We start from the raw sequence: 13,233 nt of genomic DNA on the forward strand, positions 1-13,233 counted from the left end.
AGGCTGGCAGGCAGGCAGGCTCACTTTACTGATTCATCATGATGGCATTGTTTAGCATGAACCCCATCTCCCCTATTGCCTGTAACCTGGGAGCTAGGTCTAGTGCCTTAATTAGGTTCAGGTTCCAATATTTTGGCAAAAATAATTTTTTTTTCTCGAATTGGAGTCTCACTTTGTCAACCAGGGTTGAATGTAGTGGCATGATAATGGCTACCACGGCCTCGACCTGCTGAGTTCAGGCAATCTTTCCTCCTCAGCCTTCCAAGTAGCCAGAACTACAGGGACTCGCCACCATTCCTGGCTAATATTTTGATCTCTTGTAAAGATGTGGTCTTGCCACATTGCCCCAGGTTGGTCTTGAACCCCTGGGTTTAGGCAATCTTCTCATCTCTACCTCTTAAAGTGCTGGGATTATAGGTATAAGCCACCATGCCCAGTGTGTTGTTAAGATTAATTCATGGGTTCACTTAATGGTTTTAGCAACCAGTAATTGTGGTTGTCTAGATCCATTATGTCATTAAGGGTTGCAAAATAGAGATATCCTAATTTTGTCATTCCTTTTACATTTATTAACTGTGATGCATCTATAAATAAGAACTGCCTCATCAATTGTTTAGTAACTTTGAAATAATGATCATGCTCAAAAGATACGATAAAAGATAGGATAAGTGTATCAGTTTCCCCCAACCCTTTTCCCAGGACAGTGATTTGATGCCCTAGCGGTCTCTAAAAGTGGCCAGTGAAGCTTTTTGTTTGTTTGTTTTAATATTGTTACGAACTCAGAATTGTTAATATATTTACATGAAGGGGAACCAAAAAAAACCCCAGAATTATTGTTGGAGGGTAGGTCCCTCTTTACAAGCTGCCCCGCTCTAGGTAAGTATTCTAGGAACCCATTGGCATCAGTATACCAGCTAGCATTGTTGTGAGCGGATGCGTTAATCTTCAGTCATTTTTTTTTTGGAGATTCTTTCAACACATTTGCTCATTTTATGATGGGTGATTTATGAGTGCACCTGCCCACACCGTCCTGAGTGTTCAGCAGGTTTTGACCAAAAACAGCATTACCCTCCATGCCCTACCCTCCCTATATACCCGATCTCACCCCAAGTGGCTTTTTTTAGTTTCCCTGATGAAAAAAGTCCTCAAAGGGAAATATTTTGCCGATTTGGAAGATGTGAAACAAGAAATAGCAGAAGCACTAAAGGGCATCAAAATCACTGAGTTCAAAAACTGTTATGAGCAATGGAAAAAAGTGTCTCAGTAGGTATATTGCATTAAACGGAGAGTACTTTGAAGGTGACTGAAGTTTAACCATGTAAGAATAAAATACACAATTTTTTATAAATAAATTCCAGGTTTTTTGGGGTACCCCCTTGTATTTCATTCCATTATAGTCATGCTTTTTGATACTAAAATTGTCCCACTTTAAATATTAGGAATCCCTTAAAATTGACTCCTATATCTCTTTGACAAGAGTCCTAGGTTTTGATCACTTTTGCTTCTAGGCACAAGATATCCCAGGCTCAACTTGTGATTTTCTTACTTAAAACCTGGAATCAGACTGGGCACTGTGGCTCACGCCTATAATACCAGCACTTTGAGAGGCCGAGGTAAGAGAATTGCTTGAGCCCATGGGTTTGAGACCAGCCTGGGCTACTTGGTGAGGCCTCATCTCTACAATAAATCAAAAAATTAGCCAAGTGGGATTAACAGTAGCAAATATCTGTCTGGGGCTGAGAAAACACCTCTTATCAACAGGGTGTCTGAATGAAACGTAATTGTACACCTAACCCTTAACTGTACCCCACAAAACTATAATAAAAATACTGATTAATTATTAAAAAAAAAAAATTAGCCAAGTGTGGTGGCATGTGCCTATAGTTCCAGCTACTTAGAAGGCTGAGGCGGAAGGATCACCTGAGCCCAGCAGGTCAAGGCTGTGGTGGCCTTGAGGGTGCCACTGCACTCCAACCTGGGTGACAGAGTGAGACTCTGACTCAAAAAAAGAAAAAATCTGGAATTGGTTATTTCTCCAAAAGCCCTGATTGCTTTAGTTGGTAATTGAAGTTTGGCGTGCGTATTATTACCATGTTGTCATTGCTTCCAGGCTTTCTTAGTGGAAATAGCTGGGAAATAAGTGTTTTTTAGTAAAAATAAGTCATTAAGTTCATAACTGATACTTCTAGTTTATTAAATAAAAAGAAAGCATTGTTTGTACTTCACTTTGGATTTTATATTTATCTTTCTGTGCTGGAATTTTGCTTCCTGGTAATATTAAATTATTTGTAGACTGGGCAAAGTGGCTCATGACTATAATCCCAGCACTTAAGGAGGCCGAGGCAGGAGAATCCCTTGAGTTCAGGAGTTCAAGACCAACCTGGGTAGTATAGCAAAATCTCATTTCTATAAAAATTGAAAAATTAGCTGGACTCGGTGGCTCAGCCTGTAATCCCATGCTTTGGGAGGCTGAGATGAGTGGATTGCCTGAGCCCACAGGTTCAAGACCTGACTGGGCAACTTGGCGAGACCTCATCTCTACAATAAATTTTTAAAAAAATTAGCCGGGCGTGGTAGCGCGCACCTGTACTTACAGCTACTTGGAAGGTTGAGGCGGAAGGATTGCCGGAGCCCAGCAGGTTGAGGCTGCGGTGGCTGGGAGTGTGCCACTGCCCTCCAGTCTGTGTGGCAGAGTGAGACTCCAACTCAAAAAAAAAAAAAGAAAAATTAGCCAGAGTCCTAATTGTCTCCAGAGTCTCCTGTAGTCCCAGCTACTTGGGAGGCTGATGCAGGAGGATCTCGTAAAGTCAAGGCTGCAGTGAGCCTTGATTGTGCCATTTTACTCTAGCCTGGGTGGCTCAGTGAAACTTCAACTCAAAAAAAAAAATTATTATTTGCTTTATCCTATCAAAGGTACTTAATAGTCTCAAAAAGCAATGTCATTATTATTGCAAACAATAACACTAATGAATGCAATTTCAGCTTTCTTTGTGTTTTTTTCATCCTTAGGGTGTATCTCAAATTGCAGTGTTTTAAAGTTGCTTGAAAAAATTCTCTGGCTTATTATACACAAGCGATCCCCCCCCCCCAAAAAAAACCCTGGAATTTATTTATAAAAATTGTGTATTGGTCAGGTGCTGTGCTCACACCTGTAATCCCAGCACTTTGGGAAACTGAGGCAAAATGATTGCCAGAACCTGTGTGGTCGAGACCAGCCTGGGCAACATGGCAGGACCTTGTCTCTACAATAAGCCAAAAAAAAAAATTAGCTGGGTGTGGTGGTGCGCAGCTGTAGTTCCAGTTACTTGGAAGGCTGAGGTGGAAGGATCACCTGAGCCCAGCAGGTTGAGGCTGCAGTGGCCACGAGCAATGTGCCACTGCACTCCGGTCTGTGCAACAGAGTGAGACTCCGACTCAAAAAAAAAAAAATTGTATTTATTCTTACATGGCTAAACTTCAGTCACCTTCAAATTACTCTCCGTTTGGTGCAATACGTCTTTCGAGATGCTTCTTTCACTGCTCAGAACACTTTTTGAACTCATCAATTTTGATGCCTTTTAGTGCTTCTGCCATTTTTTGTTTCATGTCTTTCACATCGGTAAAATGTTTCACTTTGAGGACTTTTTTCATCAGGGAAACCAAAAGTCACTCGTGATGAGATCAGGTGAATAGTGAGGGTGGGGCATGGGATCATGCTGATTTTGGTCAAAACCTGTGAACACTCAGTGTGATGTGGGCAGGTGTGCTCATAAATCACCCATTATGAAATGGGCAAACATGTTGAAAGAATCTCCAAAAAAAAGTGACCGAAGCTGAACGTAGCCTCTTGCAACATTGCTAGCTGGTACACTGATGCCGATGGGTTCCTAGAAGGAGCTCAGCCTCAAAACATAATTCTGGGTTTTTTATTTCTCCTCCTTGTAAAGGTAGCTTTGGTTTTCACTTTTTTTTTTTTAATGATTGCTTTTTTGTTTGCTTTCATTTTTATTTTTTAATCATACAAGATATTTACATGGTTTCAGAATTAAAACTGTGAAACAAGATCTAGTCAGAGAAAAATATGGTATACCATAAAGTGGAATATTGTTCACCCTTAAAAAGGAAGGAAATACTGTCACATTCCCCAACATGGATGAATCTCAGAGACAGTATATTAGATGAAATAAACCAGATACAAAAGGACAATTATTACCTAGTTCCGCTTACATGAGGTACCTCGAGTAGTTAAATTAATAGAGACAGAACAGTGGCCAGCAGGGGCCTGTCAGGAAGGAGACATTGCTTCATGGCGATGACTCAGTGCAGGACCATGAAGATGTTCTGCAGGTGCACAGTGGTGTTGGCTGCACAGCAGGTGAATGTACCAGTGCCACTGAGCTGTGCACATAAAACTGGTCACAATAGTATACAGTATGTATATGTTACCACCAACAAAAAGAAGATACATTGAGGGAGGTCTGGTTTCTGTCCCTTTGCCTTTGTTCGCTTGCTTCCTCTATTGGCAACCATCATTTACAGGTTTTGATTTCTCATTCTGTTGTGTTTTTTTGATAAGCAATTTTTTTTTTTTGCTTATTAAAAAAATAGTAATATATTTGTACTTCACCCATTTCTTAAAAGTAGTGTTTCTGCACCTTTTACAGTTTATAGAGTTTTTTCTCATTTCTTTTTTTATACTCTATTGTTGAAGAGCATCTGAGTTGTTTCCAGTCATTTACTATTCCAAATAGAACTGAAGCCAGGTGCGGTGGCTTACCCCTGTAGTCTGAGCACTTTGGGAGCCACAGTGGGTAGATGTATTTGTGATTTTGCTAAATATTGCTGGAGTCCCCTCTTCAGGCATTCTGCTTCCCCACCAGTAGTGTTTAAGTGTACCATAGCCTCACTAGCAGAGTCTCTTATAAATATGTTGGATTTTTACCAGTTTGTTAAGTGAGATAGTATATCTGTTTTCTGTTTGTTTTTTTAGTTGGAGTCTCACTCTGTCACCCAGGCTGGAGTGCAATGGTACGTTCACTGCCACTGTAGTCTTGACCTGTTGGGCTCAGGTGATCCTTCTGCCTCAACCTTCTAAGTAACTGAAACTATAGGCCCATGCCACCACACCCAAGCAATTTTTTGATTTATTGTAGAGATGAATCTCGCCAAGTTGCCCAGGCTGGTCTTGAACCCCTAGGCTCAGGCAGCCCTCTCGCCTCAGTCTCCCAAAGTGCTAGGATTACAGGTGTGAGCCACTGCGCCCAGCCTATGTCTCAATTTTAATTTGCATTTCTTTTATTATGAGGTTGGACATCTTTCCATGTGTCTCAAGGGCCTTTGCCCTTTTTTTTTCTGTGACCATTCCTGTCTTTTGTTCATTCTTGTACTAGGTTGGTCTTTTTCTTCTTTGTATATAAGGATGAGTTCTGGGGCCTTACCCCTGCCATACTGAAGTAGAAAGTTTGAGGAGGGTTCCAGCAGTTCGTGTTTTAACACATTCTCCAGGTGATTCTCATGCTTGATAAAGTCCATTTTCTCTCCTTTCTAAAATCTTCCAGTTGTTAGCATACCATTGGATTGTAACATCCACATCTTTTTTTTTGAGTTGGAGTCTCACTCCGTTGCCTAGGCTGGAGTGCCATGGCACACTCACGGCTACCCCAGTGTCGACCTGCTGGGTTCTGGCAGTCCTTCTGCCTCAGCCTTCCAAGTAGCTAGACCTACAGGTGTGCGCTACCATGCCCTGCCAATTTTTGATTTATGTAGAGACGAGGTCTCACTAAGTTGCCCAGGCTGGTCTCGAACCTGTGGGCTCAGGCAATCCACTTGGCTCGGCCTCCCAGAATTTTGGTTACAGTCCTCTTCCATCCTCTGGGGCACTCTTTTTTTGTTTGTTTGTTTGTTTTGTTTTTAATTTGTGACCATATCTCAGAGAAACATAGTCTGAAGAAGTCCTGAGAAGGTGCATCCCACTCACCCTCCTTGAGACTCCTGCTGGTGGGCACTGTTGCTCCTCACTGACTCTGGCTTCTGCTGACTCCCATTTCCACACAGGAACCAGCCTCGGTAGTTCTCTGACCTCTTTTCTCCAGGTGTCTCATCTTCCCTCCTGCCTTGGTCCCTCCATGCCTGTGTCCCTAGAGCAGTGCTTCCCAAACTTCATCTTGTGCTAGAGTTTAATGCAAATGACTGTGCTGTTTACTGTCAAATACAGCAGCTGTTGTTGATTTCATGTTAATATGTATTCTTTGTTATTTATTTATTTATTTATTTATTTATTTATTTTGAATCAGAGTCTTACTCTGTTGCCCAGGCTCAAGTGCAGTGGCACGCTCATGGCCACTGCAGCTTTGACCTGCTGGGTTCAGGCAATCCTTCTACTTCAGCCTTCCAAATAGCTGGCATTATAGGCATGCACCACCACACCTGGCTAATTTCTTAATTTATCGTAAAGATGAGGTCCCGCCAAGTTGCTCAGGCTGACCTCGAATCTCTGGGCTCAAGTAATCCTCTTGCCTTCACCTCTCAAAGTTCTGGGATTACAGGTGTGAGCCACTGTGCCTAGCTTTCTTTGTTTTTGTTTTTTGTTTTTAGATTGGAAAATACCATTTATTTAGAAAGTAAATTTTAGATAGGAGAGAGAGAGATTCACCTTCCCAAGGTAGGGGAGAGGGCCAAAGCTAAGAAACATGGCAGTCATAACTCAACATGAACACACCAGAATTTAACAAAGCAATGCCATTCTTTGTTATTTAAAAAAGTTTCTTTGTACATTGAGAACTTTGTGCAGGAGCATAATCTTTGACCCTCAGTTTCTATGAAATGGGAATGGTAACAACATCTAGCCTGTCATTCAGCTGTTGGGAGGATCAGAAACCCTTATACTGGGGCCCACAGGAATTGAAGGTATTTTTATTGATTTTCCCTGGTATTTAGGCAGCAGCTTCCTAGTTGGGTCTTATGATCAAAGAAATTTGCTCAGAACTCATGTTCAGTTCAATGGTAGATCATTTATATATATATATATATTAAAATCATAAGTCCTTAGGATGGCTGTGCATTGGGCATGAGCATAGAATATCAGGTCTAGAAGAATGCTGGCTCTGTAATGCTTCTCAGGGAAAGGAAACCTAGGGCTTGATTTGCTGAGCAACATCATGAGGCCAGTATACAGCTGTCCTGCTACCTGTCTAGCTCTTGCCTTGTAGGTGTGTATACATTAGGCACTCTATTTATGGACCTTTCTGATAATCATGTAGCATGCCTTTATGATTCATAGCAGCCTTGTCCTAGCTGTGAGGAATCCCATTCTGTCATTAGAGTATTTCCTGAGAAACCTGGCATATTAGCTGTTATACTCAGAGTTGCCAGAAGCAATGCAAATGATTCCAAATTGAGCTTGAGAACTGTTCAGTATTTTTTACAAATGATAACAATAGTTAACATTTAGTGAGTGTTTTATATGCATCATTTAATCCCCATAGCAACTCTGTGTGATGAATACTATATCATCCCTGTTTTACTAATGGGAAAATGGAAAATTTAGGAGGGCTGAATAGCTTATGCTGAATTGTCAGTGGTAAGTAGTGAGCTAGAATTTGAACCCAGGATGTCTGACTCTAGATTCCAAGCTCTGCATCACCAAAGTGTGCTGCTGCCAGAGGTGACAGCCCGGTCACATGACAGTGGCACTCTCTCATGTTATCTGTATCCAAATGTGTGCTCTAATTAGCTTGAACTGAAAGTTATTACTACATGATAGAAGCACTATATGATTTAATGGTTTCTATAATCTTTAATAATTTATGATAGCACACACATCTCAAATAAGTGTTTGCCTTGTATGGGCTCATCCGATTTTTATTTATTTAATCTTTTTAAGTAGCCCTTTTCTTTGGCATCAGTCAATTTTTGTTAAAGCTACATGATTCTATTTAAACTTTCAAAACCTTTTTTATGATCAATATTAAAAAGAAATTAGAAATTAAAGAAATCTATTCTGTGTACATCTGAAAGTCTTCTTAAATGGAACTAATGGGACCTGTAGCCCCTTTTATATTGGATGATGACAGCAACAAGAGCAGGGCTCATCTGAATTCAGAATGACCAGCTTTATCTGGGGATAATTAGAATCTGTGGTGACTTCTCAGAGAGGACTTTATGTCACTCTAGAATCGTGCAGCCTACAGAAGAGGTCCTGTCCATCTCCTGTTTTCATGTGCTGTTGGAATCGGTTGAGTTCAACACTGTGAACAATCCCCTCCTCTCTCCGCAGTGTATGACTCCTGAGCAGCTGATGACGTTATGCAGAGCAAGCGTACATAGCAGTCACGTCGGCGTTCGAGTGAATGTCGTTAGCATTTTAGGAATCACTGGCAGCGTCCTGGCCAAGGAAGATGGTACACTTGAGACACTTAAGGTAAAACAGTTTGTTCCAACCTAACATGTTAGATAATTAGAAACAGGAGAAGAGTAACTGGTGTACGACTTTTGAAAACTTCCATGGACATGAAGAGAAGGCATCTTCATGTTACATTTTTAGAACGTACCCCTGGACTTACTCTGATTACATGTATTATTAGATAAATACTTGAGAAGTTGAGCTGTATTTTGCAATTTATCTTTAGAGATACTTTTACAAAGATAAACGTGTCTACCCTGAAAAGCCAAATTTAGAATTGTTAAAGATGCCTCTGCCTAGCTGGGCACAGTGGCTCACGCCTGTAATCCTGGATTGCCTGAGCTCAGGAGTTTGAGACCAGCTTGAGCAACACAGTGAGACTTCGTCTCTATAGTAAATAAAAAAATTAGCTGGCCATGGTGGTGCATGCCTGTGGTTCCACCTACTTGGAAGGCTGAGGTGGAAGGATCACCTGAGCTCAGCAGGTCGAGGCTGCGGCGGCCATGAGCGTGCCATTGCACTCCAGTCTTGGCAACAGTGAGACTCCAACTAAAAAAAAAAAAACGATGCTTCTGCCTTTGCTGTTGCATAAAATGCATGCGTGTTTAATTTTCCTGCATACCAGGGAGAAGGTATTCTGAAAAAACGTACACAGTTAATTTCAGTATCACTCCATGAGTTGTAAACCATGACCCTAGTGGTGCCGATCATTAGGAATTTACTCAGCGTATCGGCTCTCAGCACTTTATCATGGCACAGTTGCTTACAGACTACAGGGCTGGCATATAGCATCACTAGCAACTAACAATCAATTAGCATACTTACCCTTCATTGTGCTAATCATTGCTGAAATGTTGAGTACTGACTAATGGGCAATAAACTGATTATTATAAAATACCTCTTAATCCACTAAGAACTCCACAGTGATAACGGATGTTTTTAAGAATCTTTTTTGGAAAAACAGTACATGCACATAGAAAATCATTTAGAAAAGTACAAAAGCTTATACAGTAAAAGGATTCATGTCCATTATTAAACTTCTTATCCCCCAGTTCGCCTCTGGAGAGGCAGCTACTGTTACCTGTTTCTTCTGTAACATTCCAGAGTGTGTGTGTGTGTGTGTGTATCTGTGTGTGTGTATAAAATATATGTATGTATTTCCAGGGCTTACACACACACACACACAAGCCAGAGAGCCTATGAATGTGGCATGTATGTATACACATACACAGAAGAGCATGTGCATGTATAATCACTGCCCCTCACCCCAGGACTGTAACTTCCAAGATCAATATTAGTGGGTCAACATGTTTTTCTCAGACATAAGATTTTAAAATTGTTTTTTATATAGTCATGTTTCCAAGCAAGAATGAAAATAAAAAGTACAATGAATTTTGTGTACCATAAGCAGATTTAGCATTCATTATTTTTTTTTTAATTTAATAATTAGGGCCTTTGGGAGGCTGAGGTGAGTGGATTGCCTGAGCCCATAGGTTTGAGACCCGTTGGGGCAACTTGGCCAGATCTCATCTCTACAATAAATCAAAAAATTAGCCGGGCGTGGTAGTGTTCACCTGTAGTTCCAGCTACTTGGAAGGCTGAGGCGGAAGGATCACCAGAGCCTAGTAGGTCGAGGCTGCGGTGGCCGGGAGCGGCCACTGTACTCCAGTCTGGGCGACAGAGTGAAACTCCAACTCAAAAAATAATAATAATAATAATTAGGGATCCTGAACGTTCATTAGTATTCTATCATATATTTCATGTAGTTTATTTGCTGGGTGTGTTACAGTAAATTAAAGAAATAGTATTTTTTAGCCAGGCATGGTGGTACATGCCTGTAATTCCAGCTACTTGGAAGGCTGAGGTGGAAGGATTGCCTGAGCCCAGCAGGTCGAGGCTGCGGTGGCTGTGAGCATGCCACTGCACTCCAGCCTGCACGACAGAGTGAGACTCCAACTCAAAAAAAAAAAAAGTAATAGTACTTTGCCCCTATTGGTTCAGATGCATCTCTTAAAAATAGAGACAGTTTCTTATATAACTGCCATTATCATGCCTTACACAATTAATAGTCATTTCTTAATATGTCTAATGCCTGGTTCATATTCATAATTTTCCAGTTGGCTTCAAAATATCTGTGTACAGATAGTTTGTTGAACCCAGTAAAGTCCATGTGCTGAGTCTAGTTCGGGGTCCTCGGTGTCTCTCTTAGCCTAGAACAGGTCTCCCCCAGCACCACTGACTCTCCTTAGCTCCTGGGTCAGTTTGCCCATAGAGTCCAGCCTTCTGGATCTGTCTGATTGCTTCCTCACGGTAGTAAGCTTTATCCTCTGTATTTCCTGCAAACTGGGAGATAAATCTAAAGGCCAGATTAGACTCAGATGAGTCCTTTTGAATAAGAAAATTTTGTAGGTAGTGCTGTGTGCCAAATGTTACATTTTAGTGTATTACATCTGAATACTATCTCAGACATTATCAAGACCACTGACATGCACATGAGCACACGAAGGCCCAGAGAGGGGGACTGACTGTGCAGGAGTCCCCTGTTCATGGTGGGGCTGATGTTGAACTGCGTTCTGAGCATCTCCACCCTTCCACTTGGAGCATCACATTGCACATCACTCCTAAGACACAAGTGTGACGCAGGACAGCTGAACTATAATACTCTACTCTAGAGTAGTTCTTCACAGTTTGGGAATGTCTGTTCATTAGCTAGCTGTGCAGAAAAAATGGGTGAAGGTTAAAAACCAACCCATCTGGGTGCAGTGACTTATACCTGTAATCCCAGCACTTTGGGAAGTGGAAATGAGAGGATTGCCTGAGCCCAGGGGTTTGAGACCAGCCTGGGCAACTTGGTGAGGGCCCGTCTCTATGATAAAACAAAAAAATTAGCCAGGTGTGATAGCACATGCCTGTAATTCCAGCTACTTGGAAGACTGAAGCAAAAGAATTGCCTGAGCCCAGCAGGTCTAGGCTGCAGTGGCCATGATCATGCCACTGCACTCCAGCCTGGGAGACAAATTGAGACTCCAACTGAAAAAAGAATAACCCATATAGTGAAACCAAATGAGATTAAATACTGGGTTTTAAAAATATTATTATCTTAAAATGTTTTTCAGATACTTTTTGGGGGGAGCGGTGGGAGTCAGGGTCTCACTCTGTCGCCCAGACTAGAAGGCAGTGGCATGATCATCGCTCACCACAGCCTTGATCTCCTGGTCAAGCAGTCCTCCCACCTCACCTCCCCAAAGTGATAGGATTACAGGTGTGAGCCACCGCACCTGGCCTCATATTTTTTGTTCCAGATAAGATTTCTGTGCAATTTGGCATCATGAAGAAGTCCTTTTTGTGGAAAGTAGAAGGGAAAATTGAAGGATTTCCAAAATCATATATCATTTATAAATCCTAATTCACTGTATTTAGGAATATAAACTTTAATATCTTTAATGTATCTTCTTATATTACATTTGGTATATTTATAAGTATTTAAGTCTATTCTTTTAAAATTTTTCATTACTTTGGCATGCTTACATGAAATAGTATGCATGAGATATTGCCACATTTAGAGTTGGCACTCATCTTGGAGACTGACCTCAGTCATATGCTGCAGTGTGCTGTGCTGTTTGCAGACCATCGGGTGCCTTCTGCTTGAGGTTGCCACCAAAGATCCTTCCCTTGTGGTAGCAGGAGAAGCCTTGGATGCCCTCTTTGATGTTTTTGCCGATGGTAAAGAAGCTGAAAGAGCCTCTGTTCAAATTAAATTGTTATCCATTCTGAAAGAATTCCAGCCAGTCTTCAAAATGAAGGTATGTAGCTGTTTAACACATGGTGTCTCAACATACTGTGGGATGTATAGTTACCACCCTGCATGTGCATGACAAGTTCCTGTAAAGGCATGTGCATGACAAGTTCCTGTAAGGCTCAGTGATTAATGTAGCACTTCCCCAGTACTTTGTGAAGTGCTTGTTGTGTGACTCATAACTCAGTGTTACTGTTGAATCACTGAAACTTGAATCCAAAGTGGTATCTGACAAGTTTCTTTTTTTTGTTTTTTCTCTTTTAATTTTTATTTTTTTGAGTTGGAGTCTCACTCTGTCACCTAGACTGGAGTGCGGCGCCGCTCCCGGCCACCATAGCCTCAACCTGCTGGGCTCCAGCAATCCTTCCGCCTCAGCCTTCCAAGTAGCCGGAACTACAGGCGTGCGTTACCATGCCCGGCTAATTTTTTTATTTATTGTAGAGATGAGGTCTCGCCAAGTTGCCCAGGCGGGTCTTGAACCTGCGGGGTTTTTTTCTTTTTTAACATTTTAGTGATGTTAACAGTGCTTTGGCCAGGCATGGTGGCTCACACCTGTAATCCCAGCAATTGGAGTTCAAGACCAGCCTGGGCAACATAGTGAAACCCTCATCTCTATATATCTAAAAAATAAAAATAAATAGAATAATGCTTCATATATATAATTTTTTTTTTTTTTAGTTGGAGTCTCACTCTGTCTCCCAGCCTGGAGTGCAGTGGCACACTCACAGCCACCACAGCTTCCACCTGCTGGGCTCAGGTAATCCTTTTGCCTCAGCCTTCCAAGTAGCTGGAATTACAGGTGTACACCACCACACCCAACTCATTTATTTATTTATTTATTGTAGAGACTGAGGTCTTGCTAAGTTGCCCAGGCTGGTCTCAAACCTCTGGGCTCAGGCAATCCTCTCGCCTCCGCCTCCCAAAGTACTGGGATTACAGGTGTGAGCTACCACACCCGACTTATAAATATGTACTCTGTAGTTTACAAAACACTTTTTTTGTTGTCGTTGAGTTGGAGTCTCACTCTGTCATCCGGACTGGAGTGCAGTGGCCGCTC

General features: G+C 41.6%; 1 protein-coding gene across 2 annotated transcripts in view; it reads left to right on the plus strand.

The window, feature by feature from the left end:
• HEATR3 (HEAT repeat containing 3) overlaps positions 1-13,233 on the plus strand; it is a 46,978-nt gene that overhangs the window by 30,992 nt on the left and 2,753 nt on the right. For both annotated transcript variants that reach the window (XM_021711810.1, XM_008057010.2), the window contains 2 exons: positions 8,255-8,398; positions 12,007-12,183. In XM_021711810.1, coding sequence (XP_021567485.1) covers positions 8,255-8,398; positions 12,007-12,183 — 321 coding nt within the window. The remainder of the gene's footprint in view (positions 1-8,254; positions 8,399-12,006; positions 12,184-13,233) is intronic.

This window comes from Carlito syrichta, unplaced genomic scaffold (genome assembly GCF_000164805.1).
Source record: "Carlito syrichta isolate Samal-C Ts95f unplaced genomic scaffold, Tarsius_syrichta-2.0.1 Scaffold302608, whole genome shotgun sequence".
Classification (NCBI taxonomy): Eukaryota; Metazoa; Chordata; class Mammalia; order Primates; family Tarsiidae; genus Carlito; species Carlito syrichta.